This window comes from Procambarus clarkii, chromosome 45 (genome assembly GCF_040958095.1).
Source record: "Procambarus clarkii isolate CNS0578487 chromosome 45, FALCON_Pclarkii_2.0, whole genome shotgun sequence".
NCBI lineage: Eukaryota > Metazoa > Arthropoda > Malacostraca > Decapoda > Cambaridae > Procambarus > Procambarus clarkii.
Genome location: NC_091194.1, coordinates 19,662,716 through 19,686,876, shown reverse-complemented (window position 1 = coordinate 19,686,876; position 24,161 = coordinate 19,662,716). Strand labels below are relative to the sequence as shown.

Here is a 24,161-nt window from a genome sequence, read left to right as displayed (position 1 = left end):
TTGGGGTCGGTGGCACCTTCGACCCGGAGTCCTGCGAGTTTTGTGGCACTGTGGCTCGGTTACCCAGTTGTATGCTGACTAAGCGGGTGCAGGCAGCAGGGGCATTGAGCTTTGGTGGTGGCAACACTCTCATTTGTTTGCTCCCTGGGAGCCCCGGGGGTGCTCCATTTTAGTTCGATGGTTTTGAGACTCGGACGGTCTCGGGGAATTCCCCTTCCGAGGTAGTGACGGGGGCATTCGAGCCTGTTCCTCCAGTCGTGTTGTAAGAGTCTGCCAGTGGGCTCCCTTCCTTAGTATTTTCGTGGCTGCCCCGGTTTTCTGGTACGGCTGGGGCTTTGGGGGAACGGCTCGGTCCCGGTTTTCTGGTACGGCCGGCGCTTTGGGGGAACGGCTTGGCCCCAGGGCCTGTCGTGTGGGTTCCCGGGGCTGACTTGGGGGGGGCTAAGGCCCCATAGGACCCCGCGGGTTTTTTTTTCTAACCTCTGGGTGGGGCTTGCGATTACGCGGGGTGGTTTTTCCTTCCTGCTCGCCTTACGAGTTGTTGGGCGTCAGCTCCTTTCCGGGCTCGGTTCCTTGTCCTTTGAGTCGGTTGGTTCCATCCTGTAGGTGGGTGCTCTTCTCCGTTGCTCCCCTCTTTTTTGGGACAGGGTATCTTCGTCATGCTTCCCTGTTATTGGGGTTCTACGTGACTTTTGGTCTCGGGTGCAACTGTTCCTTTGTGTGCCTTCGGGACTGGTATTTGCTTCTGTGTTCTCGAGGGTTCAGGTAGGTTTTCGCTACTTCCCGTATTATTGGAACGTCTGTCGGCTCCTAGTCCAGGTTGCCGGATTGGACTACTTGTAGCCCAGTTGGGCTACTCGTGGCCCGGTTGGGTTCCCATTGGTCTCCTTGTCTTCGCTTCGTTGGCCGGTAATGTTGTCGCTGCTTACTCTTTTGGCTCCTGTCCGTGATGGGTTGTTTTTTCTAATTAGCAGGTTCCCTGGGGTTACGTTCTGTTTAGCTAATTTTCTTGTGCAGTAGTCCTAGTTGGCGCCTTCCCGCAGAGCAGGTTGTGCAGTTCAGCCAGTGTGTCCTGCGCATGCGCCGTGGGAGTTTGTTTTGGTCTGGGCGGTGTGTTTCAGTACTGGCGTTTTGCGCCCTTTTATCTCGGGTGCTTCGCCTCTCGCTTTTCTCCCTTCTCCAGTATGTGCCCCGTCGCTTCGGGGCTGTCCTGGATTACTACTGTAGGGAGGGCGCCGAGGTTTTCCCTGTGTCATGGGTGTGGGCCTCCTCCTTCGCCTCTACCCTGCTCTCCTGCGTGTCCAGCTCTGGCTTCTTCACCTGGCGGTGCTCCCATGATCTTTTTGGCACTGTTGGGTCATGTCACGTTTGTGCCTCCATTCGACAGGTGAGTTTCTGTAGTCTGGCGTCTTTCGGCCGGGCACTGGATGCCGAGATATTTATGTACCTGTCTTTATTTAGGTACAGTATATTTATGTATTTATGTACGAATATGAGACCGTCGGCACACCGGTGACTGTCCCTTTTCAACCCTTCCAGTTCCACTCGTAGGCATGTCCAACCCATGCTAGAGTCATTCAGGGGACCCACCTCTGTCGTGTTATGAGGTAATTACCTAAGTGTAATTACCTAAGTGTAGTTACAGGATGAGAGCTACGCTCGTGGTGTCCCGTCTTCCCAGCACTCTTTGTCATGTAGCGCTTTGAAACTACTGACGGTTTTGGCCTCCACCACCTTCTCATTTAACTTGTTCCAACCGTCTACCACTCTATTTGCGAAGGTGAATTTTCTTATATTTCTTTGGCATCTGTGTTTAGCTAGTTTAAATCTATGACCTCTTGTTCTTGAAGTGCCAGGTCTCAGGAAATCTTCCCTGTCGATTTTATCAATTCCTGTTACTATTTTGTATGTAGTGATCATATCACCTCTTTTTCTTCTGTCTTCTAGTTTTGGCATGTTTAATGCTTCTAACCTCTCCTCGTAGCTCTTACCCTTCAGTTCTGGGAGCCACTTAGTAGCATGTCTTTGCACCTTTTCCAGTTTGTTGATGTGCTTCTTAAGATATGGGCACCACACAACAGCTGCATATTCTAACTTTGGCCTAACAAAAGTCATGAACAATTTCTTTAGTATATCGCCATCCATGTATTTAAATGCAATTCTGAAGTTAGAAAGCATAGCATAGGCTCCTTGCACAATATTCTTTATGTGGTCCTCAGGTGATAGTTTTCTATCTAGAACCACCCCTAGATCTCTTTCTTTATCAGCATTCTTTAAAGATTTCTCACATAATATATAGGTTGTGTGGGGTCTTATGTTCTCCTATTTCACATTCCATAACATGACATTTATTAACATTAAATTCCATTTGCCAAGTGGTGCTCCATCTACTTATTTTGTCCAGGTCTTCTTGAAGGGCATGACAATCATCTAAATTTCTTATCCTTCCTATTATCTTAGCATCATCAGCAAACATGTTCATATAATTCTGTATACCAACTGGTAGATCATTTATGTACACAATAAACATCACTGGTGCAAGAACTGAACCCTGTGGTAGTCCACTTGTGACATTTCTCCATTCCGATACATTGCCTCTGATTACTGCCCTCATTTTTCTATCAGTCAGAAAATTTTTCATCCATGATAGAAGCTTACCTGTCACCCCTCCAATATTTTCCAGTTTCCAGAACAACCTCTTATGTGGAACTCTGTCGAAAGCCTTTTTTAGGTCCAGATAGATGCAGTCAACCCAACCATCTCTTTCCTGTAATATCTCTGTGGCTCGATCATAGAAACTGAGTAAATTCGATACACAGGATCTTCCAGATCGAAAACCATACTGTCTGTCTGATATTATATCATTTCTCTCTAGGTGTTCTACCCATTTAGTTTTGATTAGTTTTTCCAATACTTTCACTATTACACTTGTCAATGATACAGGTCTATAATTGAGGGGGTCTTCCCTGCTGCCACTTTTGTAGATTGGAACTATGTTAGCCTGTTTCCACACGTCTGCTATGATTCCTGTACACAGGGATGCCTGAAAGATCAGGTGAAGTGGAATGCTGAGCTCAGATGCACATTCTCTCAGAACCCATGGTGAAACGCCATCTGGGCCAGTTGCTTTGTTCATACCGAGCTCCTTGAGCATTTTTTCCACTTCGTCTCTAGTCACCTCTATGTGCTCTATGTTGTTCTCTGGAATTCTTATTGTATCTGGTTCCCTAAAGATTTCATTTTGTACAAACACACTTTGGAACTTTTCGTTTAGTGTTTCACACATTTCCTTTTCATCTTCCGTGAATCTATTTCCCATTTTCAACCTCTGAATATTATCCTTTACCGGCAATTTGTTGTTTATGAATTTATAGAATAGACCTGGTTCTGTTTTACATTTGTCTGCAATCCCTTTTTCAAAATTTCTTTCTGCCTCTCTCCTCACTGCTGTGTAGTTGTTTCTCGCATCTTTGTATCGCTGGTATGTTTGGGGGTTCGGCCTCTTCCTGTATTGATTCCATTTTTGTGTCTTTTGGTCTCTAGCCCTCTCGCAATTTCTATTGAACCAATCCAGTTTCCTAGTTCTGCATCTCTGTTTTGGTATAAATTTTTTTGTGCCTTTATCATATATTTCACAAAACTTGACATACATCTCATTCACTTCCTTGCCTAGCATCAAGTCTGTCCAATTATACTCGCTAATAAAATTTCTAAGGTCACCATAATGTCCTCTCCTGAAGTCTGGTTTTTCAACTGCTTCAACCTCCTTATTTTCTTCCAGCTTATAACGCATTGCATACTTTATTCCCAAAAAGACATGGTCACTTTTACCCAAGGGAGGAAGGTACTGAATGTCAAATATCTCTTCCTCCTTCCTGGTAAATATCAAATCTAGCATGGAGGGAACGTCCCCTTCCCTCATCCTCGTAGCTTGTTTAACATGTTGATACAAGAATGTTTCCAGGATGAGGTCTACAAATTTACAGGTCCAAAAATCTTCTGTTTTAGCTTCATATGCTTCCCAGTCTATGGATTTCAAGTTGAAGTCACCGACTATCAACAGTCGTGATTTATCGTTATCCGCTCTCGCTATAATCTCTCTCATTATTGTTATAAGACCTTCACGTTTACTATCTAGCTCCTCCTTTGACCATGTGCTGCTTGGCAGTGGACTATATGCATTTATTATCATTAGTTTATCATCCTCATGGCAGATCTCTAGTGCTATTATGTCAACTTCTTGTGGATTGGCAGTCATTATTTCCCTCACCTTTAGGTGTTCTTTTACCAGCACAGCAACGCCACCACCTTTCCTAATTTTTCTGTCCCGTCTCCAAATTGAGTAGCCCCTTGGGAATATGACCTCATTTAAAATTACATCTTCAAGTTTTGTCTCCGTGAGTGCAACAATGTTCGGTGTCTGCAGCTGTATTACATCACTTAACTCCAGTATCTTCGATCTCACTCCATCTATGTTGGTGTATGCAATCTTCAGGAACTTGTTCCCCCTCTCCTTATTCTTCACTCCCCCTCTCTCTATTGATTTTGTTAGTTTGCCTTTATGTACCACTTTACTGGTTTGCCTACCCCTATCACTTTGTAGAAAAAAGAATTTATTTCTTCTTCATTCCTGCTCTCATTTAAATGTTTTGCCTCGGCGAGGTTCAGTTTCAGCTTCTCTCTATCTTCTTTTGAAAGATCTCGTCTTAACGACCACCCTTTCCCATCCTCATCACTTTGCAATTTTCTAGCATTCCTTAGTACTTCTTCCATCTGTTTGGCACTGTTTAGGGTGATCCTCAAAGGTCGATCTTTCCCTTTTACGTACCTGCCTATTTTCCTGTAGTCACACACATTCTCTATGGTTGTAAGACCTTCCACGAGGCCAACAATTTTATCTACTACTTTAGCTTCTTCTACAGCTCTTTCTGACCTAGATGTTATCGCCTTTTCTTTGCAGCCAAAAATGATCAGGGACTTACTCCGATCAACTGTGTTTTGCACCAACTTCGGGTTAGATGCCAATTCTTTCCTCACTTCTAGCCTAATGTTTGTTTTATCTTGGTTGCTGCAGTGTTTGACTTCCTTTACTGCTTCTTCTATTTTTTCCTTCTCCTTGGCCACTTGTGCATAAGTGAGTTGCATATCTTTCTTGCACTGTTCTATTCCCTGTGTAACTTCCTCCATCTGTGCTGACAAAAGCTGTTTCTCCTGTTGAATTTCCTTGCCTAACCTATTGTAGTCATTTATGTTTAAATTTACTTTAACTTCTTCCAAAGCTATTTTTAAGAGTTTATTTTCTTCTTCCATGGCTTTGCAATTTGTTTCCAATTGATTCTTATCCTTGCGCAAGTCTTTCACTAGACCCTCAAGACATAAAACTTTGCTATTCAAATGGTCATTACTTTCTTTCAATTTACTAATTATTTCTACATGAGAGTTCACTATAGTATCTAAATTTACCAACTTGTTATGTAGACTGCTAATATCAATGCTTTCTTCATTGAATCCCTCAAAATCAAGCTCTGTTTTGTTTTTCCCCTTGCCAGTGGCCATCTTGAATGTTCTTCTCTGCACTGTAAACACTAGGGCAACTTTTTCTCATCCGATTTTTCACTTCCCTTAGCACTTTCCTGTTATCTCACCTATTTTTCAAGAGCACTATACCTTTATTTTCTCTGGGACACCACTCACTACCATCAACCTGTACTACAATACTTAGGATTGTTGAAATATGCTGGAGCTCCTCTGCTGCAAGTGTTGACCCTAGGGGTGTCACCTTTTTGACACCCTAGGTGTGTGGGTTGTGGTGCTGGATATGTACTCACCTGGTTGGGCTCGTCTGGTTGTGCTTGCAGGGTTTGAGCTCCGACTCTTTGGTCCCGCCTATATGGAAGAACATGCAGGATAGTACCAGTGGAGAGCAGTGGTGCCATAGGGAAACACTATAACCATCAGAGGTCTGTGGGTGTTAAACGTCCTCCCTGTGAGCATAAGACGTATTGCCGGTACATCCGTGGTCCTCTTCAAGAGAACACTAGCCTGTTTTCAAATAGAGGTTCCGGACCTTCCTGGCTGTGGTGGGCAGGTAGGCCTGCAGGCTGCTCCAAGCAACAGCCTGGTGGACTAACCTCTAACCAGTCAAGCCTAGCCTCGGGCCGGGCATGGGGAGTAAATGAACTCCCGGAACCCCATCAAGCAGGTATCGCCGCCGTCGGTTGCCTGGTGTGCAGGTTCCTGGACCTGCTGGGTTCTGTCGTGTCTCCGTTGGCCCTGTCTGGAGTCGGCCTGGAGTCTGCCTGTTCTCTGCCTCTGCAGAGACTAGTTGCTGCATACATGTTGCGTGTTGTGTGTGGTGCATTGGTCACGTGTTTCGCGGTGGCGTGTCCTTGTTCCTGTGTCAGGTTGTGGTGTGGCACTTTATTGCTGTTTTGTGCCTGGGGTTTGCGCATGGGAGTTTGCTTGTGTTATTTTTCGTGGTCTTCGGGTCCCTGACTTGGCCCTTCCATGTGCGTGGGGTTCAGTCCACGCCTGATGGTCCACCCCCGGTTGTGTTTCCTGGGGTTTGAGCTTTGGCTCTTTCGTCCTGCCTCTTCCCTGTTGCTACCCTGGCATCTCCTTTGCTCGGTTTTGCCTGCACTTGCTGCTGTATGGGGGGGGGGGTCGGTTTCTGCCGCTTCCCTTCCTTGTGCGTTCCCTTTGTTTCCTCCTCTGCTGCAGGGTTTTTTTTTCGTCCGTTCCTTGGCTTCTTGGGTGTTTCTTCAGCCTGTGCCATATGGTGCGCCTGTGTGTCTTGGTCTGTTTTTGTTGCTCGTACCCCTTGGTTCGGGTACTGTCCTGGTGGCAAACCTTACACTTTCTTTGGTTTTCCTGGCTTGCCCTGCCTGTTGGCTTTTCAGGGTCTTGCGATGTCTCGCGTCGGACGCGGCGTTTCTGATCTCCTTACAGGCTTGCTCGCATTAGGGAGCTTTCTGTTCGGCAGACGTTCCATCTCCTAATTTGACGGCTTGGGCTTCTTTGGTGGTCGCACCCGAGATCTTCCCGCGGCTCCGCCTCTTCCTGGGCTTGGATGCGCCTTGTTGGGGCTTATTTCGTTCTGCCTCGCGTGTCTCGCCTCCGGTTGGTGATCTGGTGGTTATGTTGTTGGTGTCCCACCTGCGTGCTTCTTCTTGGCGGCAGTATGGGGTATTTTGGCGGTCCTTCCTTTTCCTCCTGTCCCTTCTTAGGTGGCTGCGGTTGTAAGTGTCACCTTCGTTTTCTGGTTTGGGTTGAGGGCCGTCGTCTTGCCACATGCTGTCGCCTCGTATCGTGCGGCGCTGGCGGAGCCGCTTCGGCTTGCTTTCAGTCTTGGTGCTTGCTTTTGCACCATTAGTAAGCTGTCTCGTGCGTTGTTTCACCTCCGGCCTGTTTGCGCGCCGCTTGCACCGTCCTGGTCTCTGGTCAGCATCCTCTGTCTTCTCAGTTGGTGGTGCCCCTTCGGTTCAGGTTTGTTTTTCGACGGCTCTTTTTTTTTTCTGTTGGCATTTGCCTCTGGGGGTCGGGTCGCTGGGCTTCTTGCTCTCCTCGGCAGGGATTTTGCTCCTTTGGTCTTGGCATTTTGGTTGTTCGGTGGCAGCCGTCTCCATCTTTTCTGGCACGGGATGGGGCTGCTGCGTTCCGAACGGGTCCTTGGTTTGTTGGTGTTGGGTTGGTTGGGCCGGGGGTGCGTCATGTTTTGTGTTCAGTGGCGGCCCTCCACTGTTAATTGCATGCCGCGGGTTTTGAGTTGATCCGGTTCTGTTTTTTCCTGTTCGCAGGTGAAGGTGTCCCGGGTTGTCCACTGTGTTATTGCGGCTAGCCTGCCTGTGTTCTTTCCCCATGCCCGTGGCGTTCGTGGCTTCGCTGCTCTTGCTGCCATCTGGGCGGCGTGTCCTTGCTGTCATTCGGGCATGGATCTTTTGGTGCTCATACAGGGGCCTTGCTGCTCGTTGTCTCGTGTTGTTCCCGGGCCCTTTCAGGGCTGTGTCGCCTTGGGTTGACGTTTGCTGCCAGTTGTCTCGCTTCTGTTGAGGGGTGAGTGGTGTCCGCCTCCCGGTTCCGTCCCTTTGACTTTCCTCTGTGGGTAGTTAGCTCCGGGGAGCCTCCGGGTCTCGCCCAGAAAATGGCGTTTCATTACATTCAACGCTAGTTTTATTGCTTAAAACGTTAAAATTGCATCCCATGAATTGCCCAACAGATAAATTTTGGCACATAGTGCTCTCTAAATTAGTACCCATGTGGCGTAGTTCAGTAGTTTATAACTCGGGATCACATGATGCTGACAAGCTCATTAGAACATTGGGAATGAGTGTCACATCAGTACAGAGCTACTGTACTCAGTAATATTCACTAACAACCCAGAATTTATTTATGCATCTTGTTTACTGTATTGAATTTGTATACATATAATGAACAATATTTATGAGTGTAGATTTGGTGTGCAACATAACTGTTATCAAATTCAGCAATACTGCATATATTAATTTCAATTAAAAGCTTGTTATCCAAAAGTTTAATCAATTTTGGTAAATGGTAGTAAATTTGTTATTCATATTTCTTATTGCCTATACATACTGGCACTTCTTTTAACAGGAAGTGAAACTTCTGTTTCCCAACTCTCAGCGTATAAACCGAGGTAACTACGAGAATAAACAGCTGATAGAGGCGTGTCGAGCAAATGAAGTGACAGATTTTATTATTCTGCATGAAACAAGGTTAGTTTATTAGCATTGTTGTAAGTTTTCATATAACTTAGATGTATTGTCAGTGGTGTTGATTATGTATTGGCATTAATTTTCAATGCACGTAATATATTGCAGGTGTTTTATCCATGAGATATTGCAACCACCAGTCACACCTCATAAAAGTGTTCAGAAAGTAGTTTTGTGCTTGTTGTTGGCAAGTGTAGAGAAGGAAAAATAATAAATAAAATTCCTCCATGCACTGCATTGACCCCTTACACTGCTCAGGGGTCCTGGGGACATTTACACCCCTGTGCGCAAGAAAAAAAATTCAAAATTTTTTTTTCGTCTTCTAAACATGTTAATTTGTGTCCCCTGAGCACGGGAAAAGTAAAAAAAAAAATCGTAGGTGACATATTTTGGGCGCAGTTGACCGAGGAAGTCTGGCAAAAAGTGGGCGTTGACAGAGCGGTCGTCAGACCCGGTCAGCGTCACCCGGGCTGACAGATGGGAGTTGCCACAAAGATATTATTACCTAATTGTTTCAATGTCTCCGATTGATTTTTTCTTAGTTTTTTTGCAGTAATATTATTCAATAGTGTGTATTGTAATATATTTATATAATAAAAGTGGTGAATGATCGCTATACTCAAAAGTATGATGTGCATATTAGTGATTCAATTATTATGTTCATAAAACAATAAACATATAGTTTTGCTGCTATTACACTCTATACACAGGTTATATATAAGTATCTGCATGTTTTGGTCACCATAACGAACCACTAAGTTGGTATTGAGAGTCGAAAAGCAACGAAGAGTTACCGCCACACACCAGCCAGCCACTCGCTGCCACTCCCTCAACACACGCACTAAACTTTCTCCCCCAACAATATCATTTGTGGTGTTATTACACTATATACAGACGTTATATATAAGTATGTATATATTTTGTTCACCACAACTGTACAGCTAAGCTGATATAGTTAGTTCAGGCACTAAGAGTCGTCGCTATACACAGATGGCGGTTGGCGGCTCCCTCACTCATTCAAGGTCACACGCACTAAACTTTCTCCCCCAACAATACTGTTTGCAGTGTTATTACTCTATATACACATATTATATATAAGTATCTACATGTTTTATGCACCATAACTGTACACCTAAGCTTGTAGTGCGCCCAAAGAGCATAGTGGCCACCCTCTAAACAGCTAGACAAATCGTGCAGACGACGTCACCTCCGTCACCCATATGGCTCCTCCCAGCATAATCCTTTTGCTGTTATTACACTAATACACACATTATATATAGGTATCTACATTTGTGTTCACCATAGAGAACCACTGAGCTGGTATGGTGAATGCAAACAATAACAGGTGGCCACACAGTCAGTAAACAATGCTGTCTCCCTCCGTCTCTCAGCATCACTCCTCCCACAGCGATAATTATTACAACAATCCTGCTATTATCACAACCCTGGTTATTTATATCACAGTCATGGGTCATCTGTAATATTGTCATCGCTAAATAATAACAATTATATATTTATTTTGACATTTTTCGGCGATGCTGTGGTCACAAGCTGAACAGCAATGCTGTTCGCTCATGCTGCGTGCTCCAGCCTTGGTTGCTCCAAGAGTACTGTACCTCTCACACCTGAGAATATTGCCCACGATTTTTAAAAAAAATGGCGTCTGTTTACAAGAGCCCTGAGGAAGCTAATGTGAACCCCGTGTAGCCGCGGGCCATTTGAATCGGGCCTGGCTCCGTATGGCGTATATATACGCCATGCGCACCGTGGGACATGTTACTCAGGGCGTATATATACGTCATGCGCAGTTTAAGGGTTAATCATAGGATTTAAACTTGATAAAAATAAAAATTCGGCATTGAATGTATTGAAATGCTTTTTTCTGGGGGGCACTCAATACCTACCTGATGCTACGGCCTAGAAGCAACCAATTCTTGATGAACACTTCACGACTGGATGACCTGCGAGCATATACCAGGGATGCATGGGGATTATCACAAAACTGGGCAAAATGACCAGATAAACATGACCCAGCATAAACTGGACAAACCAAATGGGGGATCTACCACTTGGCTCCAAAAAGGGGCTGCTAAACATGAAATGGAAAAACTTGATTATGTAGTGCAGTCACAGGCTGCACTACACCACTGGCTGAGAAGGTGGCTTGGCTAAACACAAGTCTAGTGGTATAAACAAAAGTTTTATACCATAGAGTGAAATGACTCCCATACCCAACAGGTGGAGTGATGGGAACAGGAAGTGTGACTGTCAGAGATCAAGAGCACCAAATTGCACCCTAGAAAACCCCCACACACAGCAATTTCAGGCCTTGAGGCAGGCGAAACCATGCCTGCCCACCAAGAACGGGATCGGAGGAGAAAACTGGCTGCCTAACTGTCTATAGACCAGCAGACAGGCCGGACACATAGTGCTTCGGCGATGCAGAGACCAGACACGGATCTTAGTCATTTGGCAAAAGGTGCCATAAGTCACCTAGAACAAAGCTATTAAATCCTGCTACCCTTGTGTACCCACTGGTAAAGTGTCAGTATAGAGATAGCTCCAAGAGCGAGGGAGATGCATAAGGCACTCTAGCAAACTGCAAGAAAGTAGTAGTCATCAACCTGCACTATCAGCAAGCAAGATACCTTGAGAAGAGGCAACCCAAACCCTGGAGAAGCAAGGGCAGTGTAAGCCTAGAGAGAATTGTCAACATAGGGAACACTCAAGGTTAATTGCACAGAACACACATGTAAAGCAAAATACTTTATGGAACAGAATAAAACTGGCGCTGCACAGAAATATTGTTCCAGGGCTAGCCAATGCAACTTAAAGTTGGAAGGTAACAAAGGTCCCAGGAGAGTTAAGTATCTCCAGTCGCATAATAAGTTTGAGAATGACTTGACTTGTTGGCCAAAACCCTGGATTGCCTGACCTGCCATCTGGTGTCAGGTTAGTCTATCTAGGTGGTAATTTCACCCCAGTAATGATTGTTTGCATTGTTTTCATCAGTTTACAAATATCTCCGAGCCGTTGTTGCTTGTTTCGGGGTATTTTAGCTTTCTGGAGGGAGTTTGGTCTTTTGATTTGATTTAAATCTTTGCCCCAGGTGAGTCTTATTTTAGCTTTTGCTGTAGTTAGCAACAGAGAGCCATTATTTGGCCCGTCAGAAAACAAGCATTGAATGTAATAAAGCACTTCTTTCTGGACTAGATGGGAGGGCTCAGTGGGTCCCTGGGTTTTCCCTCCTTGTCAAGTGCATAGATGGGCTCATGACTGAGAGAGCCAAAGTGGCAATGTAGAAGGACATGGTGTCCAGGTACACAAAAATGAAGGCAGAATTGTAGAGCAAACTGGTGATACGAATAAGGAGAGAAAAAATGAGACGAATGAGAACACAAATGAGAAAGACAAAAGCAACAAGGAGAAAGATAAGGGCAATACCGAGAATGAATGCAGAAACGAGAAAGTTGGAACAAAAACACAGAGGTAGCCAAGTCGTGCACGGGTACAAACAAGAATAATACAATCACAGATGAAAATATTTGCAGGTATTATGCAAAAGGACAGTGCAGATATGGGCCCAGAGGCACGGAATGCACATTCATGCACCCACGGAAATGCCGAAACTGGTTAGGGAAAGGCAGATGTCGTTTTGATACAGAGTGTAGATATTTTCACCCTAAGCTACGCAAACTCTCAGTTAATGAGAGGAAATGCTACAATCTTCATTGCCCTGATTTCCACATCAGAGGGACACAGCGCTATATAAGAGAGGAAGTCCAATATAATAGCCCTGAAATTTTTTAGAGGCAGACAGAAACAGAAACAGACAGGCAGAAACGTCGCAGGAGTATGGATGGAGAGGGGGAAATGCCCAAGACTGGACTACGGTTCGTCATCAAGCTCACACATACTACACCCCTCAACTACACAGAGACTACCACACTCCCCAGTATCACTTCCAAAACTGGACAAACCATTGCCACAACAACACACCCTGGGTCAGGGTAGAGAGGAGGGAGAACTACCAAAACCTTCCAGAAGTAATGCACTATGGACAATCATTCATATTTGCAAACATTCAAGGTTTAAAGCCAAAGTCAAGAAATAAAGTTAAGTTCATAAATGGCCTCCTATTAGAGTCAAACGCAATATTTGGGGCATTCACGGAAACTCATACAAAAGATTACATGTATGGTGAAATCTGGATTCTAAATTATAATTTATATAGATGTGATAGAAAAACTAGGTCAAATGGAGGAGTAGGTCTGTATATTAAAGAGGACCTGGTATGCACAGAACTACTAAACTCAACTAATGAGGTGGTAGAGGTACTTGCAATTAAGGTAGAGAAACTAAACCTAATTATTATTCTAATATATAAACCGCCAGATACAACGGTTGAGGAATTCACAGAGCAAATGCACAAAATAGAGAACATCCTTGATAACCTAGCAAACCCAGCTCCAGATATTATCTTCCTTGGAGATTTCAATTTACCGAGTCTAAGATGGAGAATGGCAAACACAAATATCATACCAGGAAATGACCCGGGAAATAACCAACCACAGGTCAGAGAACTTTTGAGATTCTGTGACAAATTCTCGCTCAATCAACAGATTACAGAACTAACTAGGAACAAAAACACACTAGACTTGTTGTTCACAAACTGATGAACTAATCAGAGACATTACAATCTCAGATACTACATACTCAGACCATAAGCTCATTGAAGTGTGAACTAGCATAAATAACGGTAGTAGGTCAAAGAGACCCAACAAGCGAGAGGGAGTATTCAATCAATTCAATTTCAACAATAAGAGGATCGACTGGGAAAAAATAAATGTAGACCTTGCAAACATTCAATGCGAGACGGTCTTAAGCGACAAAACTCCCACACAGGGAATAGCTCAACTGACAGCTGAAGCGTACAAGGTCTGCCTGAAGCACGTGCCTGTGAAGAGGGGCAGAAAGAGAACACAGACGACTGTACAGGAGAAGGAAAAAAATAACGGAAATGCTTCGGCAGACACAACTATCACAAGCAAGAAAAATAAACCTAAGCAGAGAGATCAAAGAAATAGAACAAACGTTGAAGCGATCATATGAGTCTGAGGAAATGGAATTGGAGCAGAAAGCTATACAAGAGATAAAGAAAAATCCTAAATATTTTTTCACATATGCAAAATCAAAATAAAAAACCTCGACCAGTATTGGACCGTTAATTACAAATGAAGGTACGTACACAGAGGACAACAAAGAGATTAGTGAAATTCTAAGAAGCCAGTATGAGGCTATGTTTAGCACACCAATAAATAACATGAAAGTTGATGACCCAGACAGCTTCTTTATGAATGACATTCAAGCTGCAGATAGTATAACGGATATTACCACAAACTCGGAAGACTTTGAAAGAGAAATTGACAATATGCCTATGCACTCAGCTCCTGGGCCTGACTCATGGAATTCAATATTCATTAAGAAATGTAAAGTACCAGTAGCGCAAGCACTCAGCGATATATGGAGAAAGAGCCTAGATACAGGGGAGATACCAGCAGCACTTAAATCTGCAGATATAGCTCCTTTGCACAAGGAGGGGAGTAAGGCCTTGGCAAAAAAATTATAGGCCAGTTGCACTAACATCACACATAATAAAAGTGTTTGAAAGAGTGATTAGGAATAAAATTTCTAGTTTTATGGAAAACAATGAGTTGCACAACCCAGGACAACATGGATTTAGAGTGGGAAGATCCTGTCTGTCACAGTTACTTAACCACTATGACAAAATCACAGAAGCTCTAGAAAAATAGCAAAATGCAGATGTTGTATACACAGACTTTGCAAAGGCGTTCGGCAAATGTGACCATGGGGTGATAGCACACAAAATGAGGTCAGTGGGAATAACTGGAAAAGTAGGACGCTGGATACTCAATTTCCAGTCGAACAGAACACAAAGAGTAACAGTCAATCAAATAAAATCGAGTCCAAGCGCTTTTAAAAGCTCCGTACCTCTGTGTACCTAAAAGCTCTGGACATTTTCAAGAGGAAACTAGATTTATTCCTCCAAGGAGTGCCGGACCAACCGGGCTGTGGTGGGTATGTGGGCCTGCGGGCCGCTCCAAGCAACAGCCTGGTGGACCAAACTCTCACAAGTCAAGCCTGGCCTCGGGCCGGGCTTGGGGAGTAGAAGAACTCCCAGAACCCCATCAACCAGGTATTAACCTTTCTAGAGGTTACCTGTACTGTACAGTCCTTGCACCGCTACTGTTCCATATTCTCGTATCAGATATAGACAAAAATACACGTCACAGCTTCGTGTCATCTTTCGCAGATGACACAAAAATCAGCATGAAAATTACCTCTGCTGAAGACATTGAAAAATTACAAGTTGATGTCAACAAAGTTTTCGATAGGGCAGCAGATGTTTAACAGTGATATATTTCAGGTACTCAGGTACGGCAAAAATGAAGATCTGAAACATAATACAGGGTACAAAACACAATCGAATCTTCCCATAGTTGAAAAACAGCATGTCAAGGATTTGGGAATAATGATGTCCGACGATCTAACGTTTAGGGAGCATAATCAAGCAAATATTGCGTCAACCAGAAAAATGATAGGATGGATTACGAGAACTTTCAAATCCAGGGATCACATCACAATGGTTGTACTCTTCAAGTCACTTGTGTTGTCCCGTCTTGAGTACGGCTCAGTACTCACTTCCCCTTTCAGAGCAGGAGAGATTGCTGAAATAGAGGGAATACAGAGAACATATACGCATAGATGAGATAAAACACCCAAATTATTGGGATCGTCTCAAAGCTCTCCAAATGTACTCTCTAGAAAGGAGACGAGAGAGAGATACCAAATAATATACATATGGAAAATAGTGGAGGGCCAGGTCCCAAATCTACACAGTAAAATAACTGTGTAGTGAACATACTGGAGTGAACGATATGGAAGAAAATGCAAGATTGAACCAGTGAAGAGCAGAGGTGCCATAGGCACAATCAGAGAACACTGTATAAACATCAGAGGTCCGCAGTTGTTCAACGTCCTCCCAGCGACTATAAGAAATATTGCTGGAACAACCGTGGACATCTTCAAGAGAAAACTGGACTGTTTTCTAAGAGAAGTGCCAGACCAACCGGGCTGTGGTGGGTATGTGGGCCTGCAGGCCGCTCCAAGCAACAGCCTGGTGGACCAAACTCTCACAAGTCGAGCCTGGCCTCGGGCTGGGCTTGGGGAGTAGAAGAACTCCCAGAACCCCGTCAAGCAGGTATCAAGCAGGTAAGTTTGTTGACATCGGAGCCAGCAGATCCAATAGTGTTACCACTTGGTAGTTGGCAGCTGTAACTAAGAGTGGGGGTGACCTAACTGCTGGGGGAATTGTTTGCTGTGTTTTGTTTTGTTTACTCTTATTTTAACCTTGCTTTGTCTGTTGTGCTCCATTTCCTTCTGGAGGCTTGATTTCTCGGTGGTGATTGTGTATCTCCTACTTCCTGAGCCTCTTTGAAGGGGCCTCTTGTCTCTTGTAAACTTTTAATAACTAGCAAGGGGTGATGTGACTTGATAGTGTGGAGTCATCTTAGTGCAGCTCGCAACAGGGAGCGACTGGTCTCCTTCAGAAAAAGGCAATTCATTACATTCAACATTGGTTTTCTGTGGAGATCCCCTTCGACTCCCTGGAGCTATACCTGGCTGATGTGTATATATATTAGACTGTAGCAACAATCAATCGAAGGAGTTCTAGGCCTACCAGGGACCAGCCCTGGAACCTCGTGCCTCTGAAGGGATCAGGTTCCGGTGCTGGTCTCTGGTAGGCCTAGAACTCCTTTGACTTGGCCTATAGGGACCTCCGTGTAATTAGAAGCAGTCTATGTCTGCCGTCTACCAGATAGGAAGGTAGGTATTCCAAAACAAACTACAGCTGGTTAAAATTTGCAAACTGAAAACTGAACTGGCAAGCAGAACTCCCCAATCAAAAACAAGCAAACAAGCATGAGGTCACCTACAGCTGCCGCGCCGCTGTCTGCGCAACTCCACCTCTCCCCAGAACGGGGGAGCCCCAGACCTCCGTCACACCGGCTACCCAATCCTTAGTTCAGAGGCTGCTGTGTTTGGTGGTAGTCAATTCGACTCTGGCTCCAACCTTTTGAGCAGTGTTGTTCTACTGTATTCACCTTGTTGTATTCACCTAATTGTGCTTGCGGGGGTTGAGCTCTGCTCTTTTGGCCTGCCGCTCAACTGTCAATTAATCAACTGTTACTAACTACTAACTAATTTATTTATTTTTAATCACTCACACACACACACACACACACACACACACACACACACACACACACACACACACACACACACACACACATAGACCTGTATCATTGACAAGTGTAATAGTGAAAGTATTGGAAAAGCTAATCAAAACTAAATGGGTAGAACACCTGGAGAGAAATGATATAATATCAGACAGACAGTATGGTTTTCGATCAGGAAGATCCTGTGTATCGAATTTACTCAGTTTCTATGATCGGGCCACAGAGATATTACAGGAAAGAGATGGCTGGGTTGACTGCATCTATCTGGACCTAAAAAAGGCTTTCGACAGAGTTCCACATAAGAGGTTGTTCTGGAAACTGGAAAATATTGGAGGGGTGACAGGTAAGCTTCTATCATGGATGAAAAATTTTCTGACTGATAGAAAAATGAGGGCAGTAATCAGAGGCAATGTATCGGAATGGAGAAATGTCACAAGTGGAGTACCACAGGGTTCAGTTCTTGCACCAGTGATGTTTATTGTGTACATAAATGATCTACCAGTTGGTATACAGAATTATATGAACATGTTTGCTGATGATGCTAAGATAATAGGAAGGATAAGAAATTTAGATGATTGTCATGCCCTTCAAGAAGACCTGGACAAAATAAGTATATGGAGCACCACTTGGCAAATGGAATTTAATGTTAATAAATGTCATGTTATGGAATGTGGAATAGGAGAACATAGACCCCACACAACCTATATATTATGTGAGAAATCTTTAAAGAATTCTGATAAAGAAAGAGATCTAGGAGTGGTTCTAGATAGAAAACTATCACCTGAGGACCACATTAAGAATATTGTGCAAGGAGCCTATGCAATGCTTTCTAACTTCAGAATTGCATTTAAATACATGGATGGCGATATACTAAAGAAGTTGTTCATGACTTTTGTTAGGCCAAAGCTAGAATATGCAGCTGTTGTGTGGTGCCCATATCTTAAGAAGCACATCAACAAACTGGAAAAGGTGCAAAGACATGCTACTAAGTGGCTCCCAGAACTGAAGGGCAAGAGCTACGAGGAGAGGTTAGAAGCATTAAATATGCCAAAACTAGAAGACAGAAGAAAAAGAGGTGATATGATCACTACGTACAAAATAGTAACAGGAATTGATAAAATCGACAGGGAAGACTTCCTGAGACCTGGAACTTCAAGAACAAGAGGCCATAGATTTAAACTAGCTAAACACAGATGCCGAAGAAATATAAGAAAATTCACCTTCGCAAATAGAGTGGTAGACGGTTGGAACAAGTTAAGTGAGAAGGTGGTGGAGGCCAAGACCGTCAGTAGTTTCAAAGCGTTATATGACAAAGAGTGCTGGGAAGACGGGACACCACGAGCGTAGCTCTCATCCTGTAACTACACTTAGGTAATTACACTTAGGTAATTACACACACACACACACTGTGCTGGTAAAAGAACACCTAAAGGTGAAGGAAATAATGACTGCCAATCCACAAGAAGTTGACATAATAGCACTAGAGATCTGCTATGAGGATGATAAACTAATGATGATAAATGCATATAGTCCACCGCCAAGCAGCACATGGTCAAAGGAGGAGCTAGATAGTAAACGTGAAGGTCTTATAACAATAATGAGAGAGATTATAGCGAGAGCGGATAACGATAGATCACGACTGTTGATAGTCGGTGACTTCAACTTGAAATCCATAGACTGGGAAGCATATGAAGCTAAAACAGAAGATTTTTGGACCTGTAAATTTGTAGACCTCATCCTGGAAACATTCTTGTATCAACATGTTAAACAAGCTACGAGGATGAGGGAAGGGGACGTTCCCTCCATGCTAGATTTGATATTTACCAGGAAGGAGGAAGAGATATTTGACATTCAGTACCTTCCTCCCTTGGGTAAAAGTGACCATGTCTTTTTGGGAATAAAGTATGCAATGCGTTATAAGCTGGAAGAAAATAAGGAGGTTGAAGCAGTTGAAAAACCAGACTTCAGGAGAGGACATTATGGTGACCTTAGAAATTTTTTTAGTGAGTATAATTGGACAGACTTGATGCTAGGCAAGGAAGTGAATGAGATGTATGGCAAGTTTTGTGAAATATATGATAAAGGCACAAAAAAATTTATACCAAAACAGAGATGCAGGACCAGAAAACAGGATTGGTTCGACAGAAATTTTGAGAGGGCAAGAGACCAAAAGACACAAAAATGGAATCAGTATAGGAAGAGGCCAAACCCCCAAACATACCAGCGATACAAAGATGCGAGAAACAATTATACAGCAGTAAGGAGAGAGGCAGAAAGAAATTTTGAAAAAGGGATAGCAGATAAATGTAAAACAGAACCGGGCCTATTCTACAAATTCATAAACAACAAATTGCAGGTAAAGGATAATATCCAGAGGTTGGAAATGGGAAACAGATTCACGGAAAATGAAAAGGAAATGTGTGAAACATTAAATGAAAAGTTCCAAAGTGTGTTTGTACAAAATGAAATCTTCAGAGAACCAGACACAATAAGAATTCCAGAGAACAACATAGAGCGGATAGAGGTGTCTAGAGATGAAGTGGAAAATATGCTAAAGGAGCTCGGGAGGAACAAAGCAGCTGGCCCAGATGGCGTTTCACCATGGGTTCTGAGAGAATGTGCATCTGAGCTCAGCATTCCACTTCACCTGATCTTTCAGGCATCCCTGTGTACAGGAATCGTAGCAGACGTGTGGAAACAGGCTAACATAGTTCCAATCTACAAAAGTGGCAGCAGGGAAGACCCCCTCAATTATAGACCTGTATCATTGACAAGTGTAATAGTGAAAGTATTGGAAAAGCTAATCAAAACTAAATGGGTAGAACACCTGGAGAGAAATGATATAATATCAGACAGACAGTATGGTTTTCGATCAGGAAGATCCTGTGTATCGAATTTACTCAGTTTCTATGATCGGGCCACAGAGATATTACAGGAAAGAGATGGCTGGGTTGACTGCATCTATCTGGACCTAAAAAAGGCTTTCGACAGAGTTCCACATAAGAGGTTGTTCTGGAAACTGGAAAATATTGGAGGGGTGACAGGTAAGCTTCTATCATGGATGAAAAATTTTCTGACTGATAGAAAAATGAGGGCAGTAATCAGAGGCAATGTATCGGAATGGAGAAATGTCACAAGTGGAGTACCACAGGGTTCAGTTCTTGCACCAGTGATGTTTATTGTGTACATAAATGATCTACCAGTTGGTATACAGAATTATATGAACATGTTTGCTGATGATGCTAAGATAATAGGAAGGATAAGAAATTTAGATGATTGTCATGCCCTTCAAGAAGACCTGGACAAAATAAGTATATGGAGCACCACTTGGCAAATGGAATTTAATGTTAATAAATGTCATGTTATGGAATGTGGAATAGGAGAACATAGACCCCACACAACCTATATATTATGTGAGAAATCTTTAAAGAATTCTGATAAAGAAAGAGATCTAGGAGTGGTTCTAGATAGAAAACTATCACCTGAGGACCACATTAAGAATATTGTGCAAGGAGCCTATGCAATGCTTTCTAACTTCAGAATTGCATTTAAATACATGGATGGCGATATACTAAAGAAGTTGTTCATGACTTTTGTTAGGCCAAAGCTAGAATATGCAGCTGTTGTGTGGTGCCCATATCTTAAGAAGCACATCAACAAACTGGAAAAGGTGCAAAGACATGCTACTAAGTGGCTCCCAGAACTGAAGGGCAAGAGCTACGAGGAGAGGTTAGAAGCATTAAATATGCCAAAACTAGAAGACAGAAGAAAAAGAGGTGATATGATCACTACGTACAAAATAGTAACAGGAATTGATAAAATCGACAGGGAAGACTTCCTGAGACCTGGAACTTCAAGAACAAGAGGCCATAGATTTAAACTAGCTAAACACAGATGCCGAAGAAATATAAGAAAATTCACCTTCGCAAATAGAGTGGTAGACGGTTGGAACAAGTTAAGTGAGAAGGTGGTGGAGGCCAAGACCGTCAGTAGTTTCAAAGCGTTATATGACAAAGAGTGCTGGGAAGACGGGACACCACGAGCGTAGCTCTCATCCTGTAACTACACTTAGGTAATTACTTAGGTAATTACACACACACACAAGAAAAACACACACACGCAAAAAAGGTGACACCCCTAGGGTCAACACTTGCAGCAGAGGAGCTCCAGCATATTTCAACAATCCTAAGTATTGTAGTACAGGTTGATGGTAGTGAGTGGTGTCCCAGAGAACATAAAGGTATAGTGCTCTTGAAAAATAGGTGAGATAACAGGAAAGTGCTAAGGGAAGTGAAAAATCGGATGAGAAAAAGTTGCCCTAGTGTTTACAGTGCAGAGAAGAACATTCAAGATGGCCACTGGCAAGGGGAAAAACAAAACAGAGCTTGATTTTGAGGGATTCAATGAAGAAAGCATTGATATTAGTAGTCTACATAACAAGTTGGTAAATTTAGATACTATAGTGAACTCTCATGTAGAAATAATTAGTAAATTGAAAGAAAGTAATGACCATTTGAATAGCAAAGTTTTATGTCTTGAGGGTTTAGTGAAAGACTTGCGCAAGGATAAGAATCAATTGGAAACAAATTGCAAAGCCATGGAAGAAGAAAATAAACTCTTAAAAATAGCTTTGGAAGAAGTTAAAGTAAATTTAAACATAAATGACTACAATAGGTTAGGCAAGGAAATTCAACAGGAGAAACAGCTTTTGTCAGCACAGATGGAGGAAGTTACACAGGGAATAGAACAGTGCAAGAAAGATATGCAACTCACTTATGCACAAGTGGCCAAGGAGAAGGAAAAAATAGAAGAAGCAGTAAAGGAAGTCAAACACTGCAGCAACCAAGATAAAACAAACATTAGGCTAGAAGTGAGGAAAGAATTGGCATCTAACCCGAAGTTGGTGCAAAACACAGTTGATCGGAGTAAGTCCCTGATCATTTTTGGCTGCAAAGAAAAGGCGATAACATCTAGGTCAGAAAGAGCTGTAGAAGAAGCTAAAGTAGTAGATAAAATTGTTGGCCTCGTGGAAGGTCTTACTACCATAGAGAATGTGTGCGACTACAGGAGAATAGGCAGGTACGTAAAAGGGAAAGATCGACCTTTGAGGATCACCCTAAACGGTGCCAAACAGATGGAAGAAGTACTAAGGAATGCTAGAAAATTGCAAAGGGATGAGGATGGGAAAGGGTGGTCGTTAAGACGAGATCTTTCAAAAGAAGATAGAGAGAAGCTGAAACTGAACCTCGCCGAGGCAAAACATTTAAATGAGAGCAGGAATGAAGAAGAAATAAATTCTTTTTTCTACAAAGTGATAGGGGTAGGCAGACCAGTAAAGTGGTACATAAAGGCAAACCAACAAAATCAATAGAGAGAGGGGGAGTGAAGAATAAGGAGAGGGGGAACAAGTTCCTGAAGATTGCATACACCAACATAGATGGAGTGAGATCGAAGATACTGGAGTTAAGTGATGTAATACAGCTGCAGACACCAGACATTGTTGCACTCACGGAGACAAAACTTGAAGATGTAATTTTAAATGAGGTCATATTCCCAAGGGGCTACTCAATTTGGAGACGGGACAGAAAAATTAGGAAAGGCGGCGGCGTTGCTGTGCTGGTAAAAGAACACCTAAAGGTGAAGGAAATAATGACTGCCAATCCACAAGAAGTTGACATAATAGCACTAGAGATCTGCTATGAGGATGATAAATGCATATAGTCCACCGCCAAGCAGCACATGGTCAAAGGAGGAGCTAGATAGTAAACGTGAAGGTCTTATAACAATAATGAGAGAGATTATAGCGAGAGTGGATAACGATAGATCACAACTGTTGATAGTCGGTGACTTCAACTTGAAATCCATAGACTGGGAAGCATATGAAGCTAAAACAGAAGATTTTTGGACCTGTAAATTTGTAGACCTCATCCTGGAAACATTCTTGTATCAACATGTTAAACAAGCTACGAGGATGAGGGAAGGGGACGTTCCCTCCATGCTAGATTTGATATTTACCAGGAAGGAGGAAGAGATATTTGACATTCAGTACCTTCCTCCCTTGGGTAAAAGTGACCATGTCTTTTTGGGAATAAAGTATGCAATGCGTTATAAGCTGGAAGAAAATAAGGAGGTTGAAGCAGTTGAAAAACCAGACTTCAGGAGAGGACATTATGGTGACCTTAGAAATTTTTTTAGTGAGTATAATTGGACAGACTTGATGCTAGGCAAGGAAGTGAATGAGATGTATGGCAAGTTTTGTGAAATATATGATAAAGGCACAAAAAAATTTATACCAAAACAGAGATGCAGAACTAGGAAACAGGATTGGTTCAATAGAAATTGCGAGAGGGCTAGAGACCGAAAGACACAAAAATGGAATCAATACAGGAAGAGGCCGAACCCCCAAACATACCAGCGATACAAAGATGCGAGAAATAACTACACGGCAGTGAGGAGAGAGGCAGAAAGAAATTTTGAAAAAGGGATTGCGGACAAATGTAAAACAGAACCAGGTCTATTCTATAAATTCATAAACAACAAATTGCAGGTAAAGGATAATATTCAGAGGTTGAAAATGGGAAATAGATTCACGGAAGATGAAAAGGAAATGTGTGAAACACTAAACGAAAAGTTCCAAAGTGTGTTTGTACAAAATGAAATCTTTAGGGAACCAGATACAATAAGAATTCCAGAGAACAACATAGAACACATAGAGGTGTCTAGAGACGAAGTGGAAAAAATGCTCAAGGAGCTCGGTAAGAACAAAGCAGCTGGCCCAGATGGCGTTTCACCATGGGTTCTGAGAGAATGTGCATCTGAGCTCAGCATTCCACTTCACCTGATCTTTCAGGCATCCCTGTGTACAGGAATCGTAGCAGACGGGTGGAAACAGGCTAACATAGTTCCAATCTACAAAAGTGGCAGCAGGGAAGACCCCCTCAATTATAGACCTGTATCATTGACAAGTGTAATAGTGAAAGTATTGGAAAAACTAATCAAAACTAAATGGGTAGAACACCTAGAGAGAAATGATATAATATCAGACAGACAGTATGGTTTTCGATCTGGAAGATCCTGTGTATCGAATTTACTCAGTTTCTATGATCGAGCC

The 24,161-nt window shown here is 43.0% G+C and overlaps 1 protein-coding gene across 1 annotated transcript in view; it reads left to right on the top strand.

Annotated features, from left to right (window-relative positions):
- LOC123769722 (U3 small nucleolar ribonucleoprotein protein IMP4) overlaps nucleotides 1-24,161 on the top strand; it is an 82,312-nt gene that overhangs the window by 8,706 nt on the left and 49,445 nt on the right. The window contains 1 exon segment of the mRNA XM_045760935.2: nucleotides 8,611-8,732. Within this exon segment, the coding sequence (XP_045616891.1) occupies nucleotides 8,611-8,732 (122 nt within the window).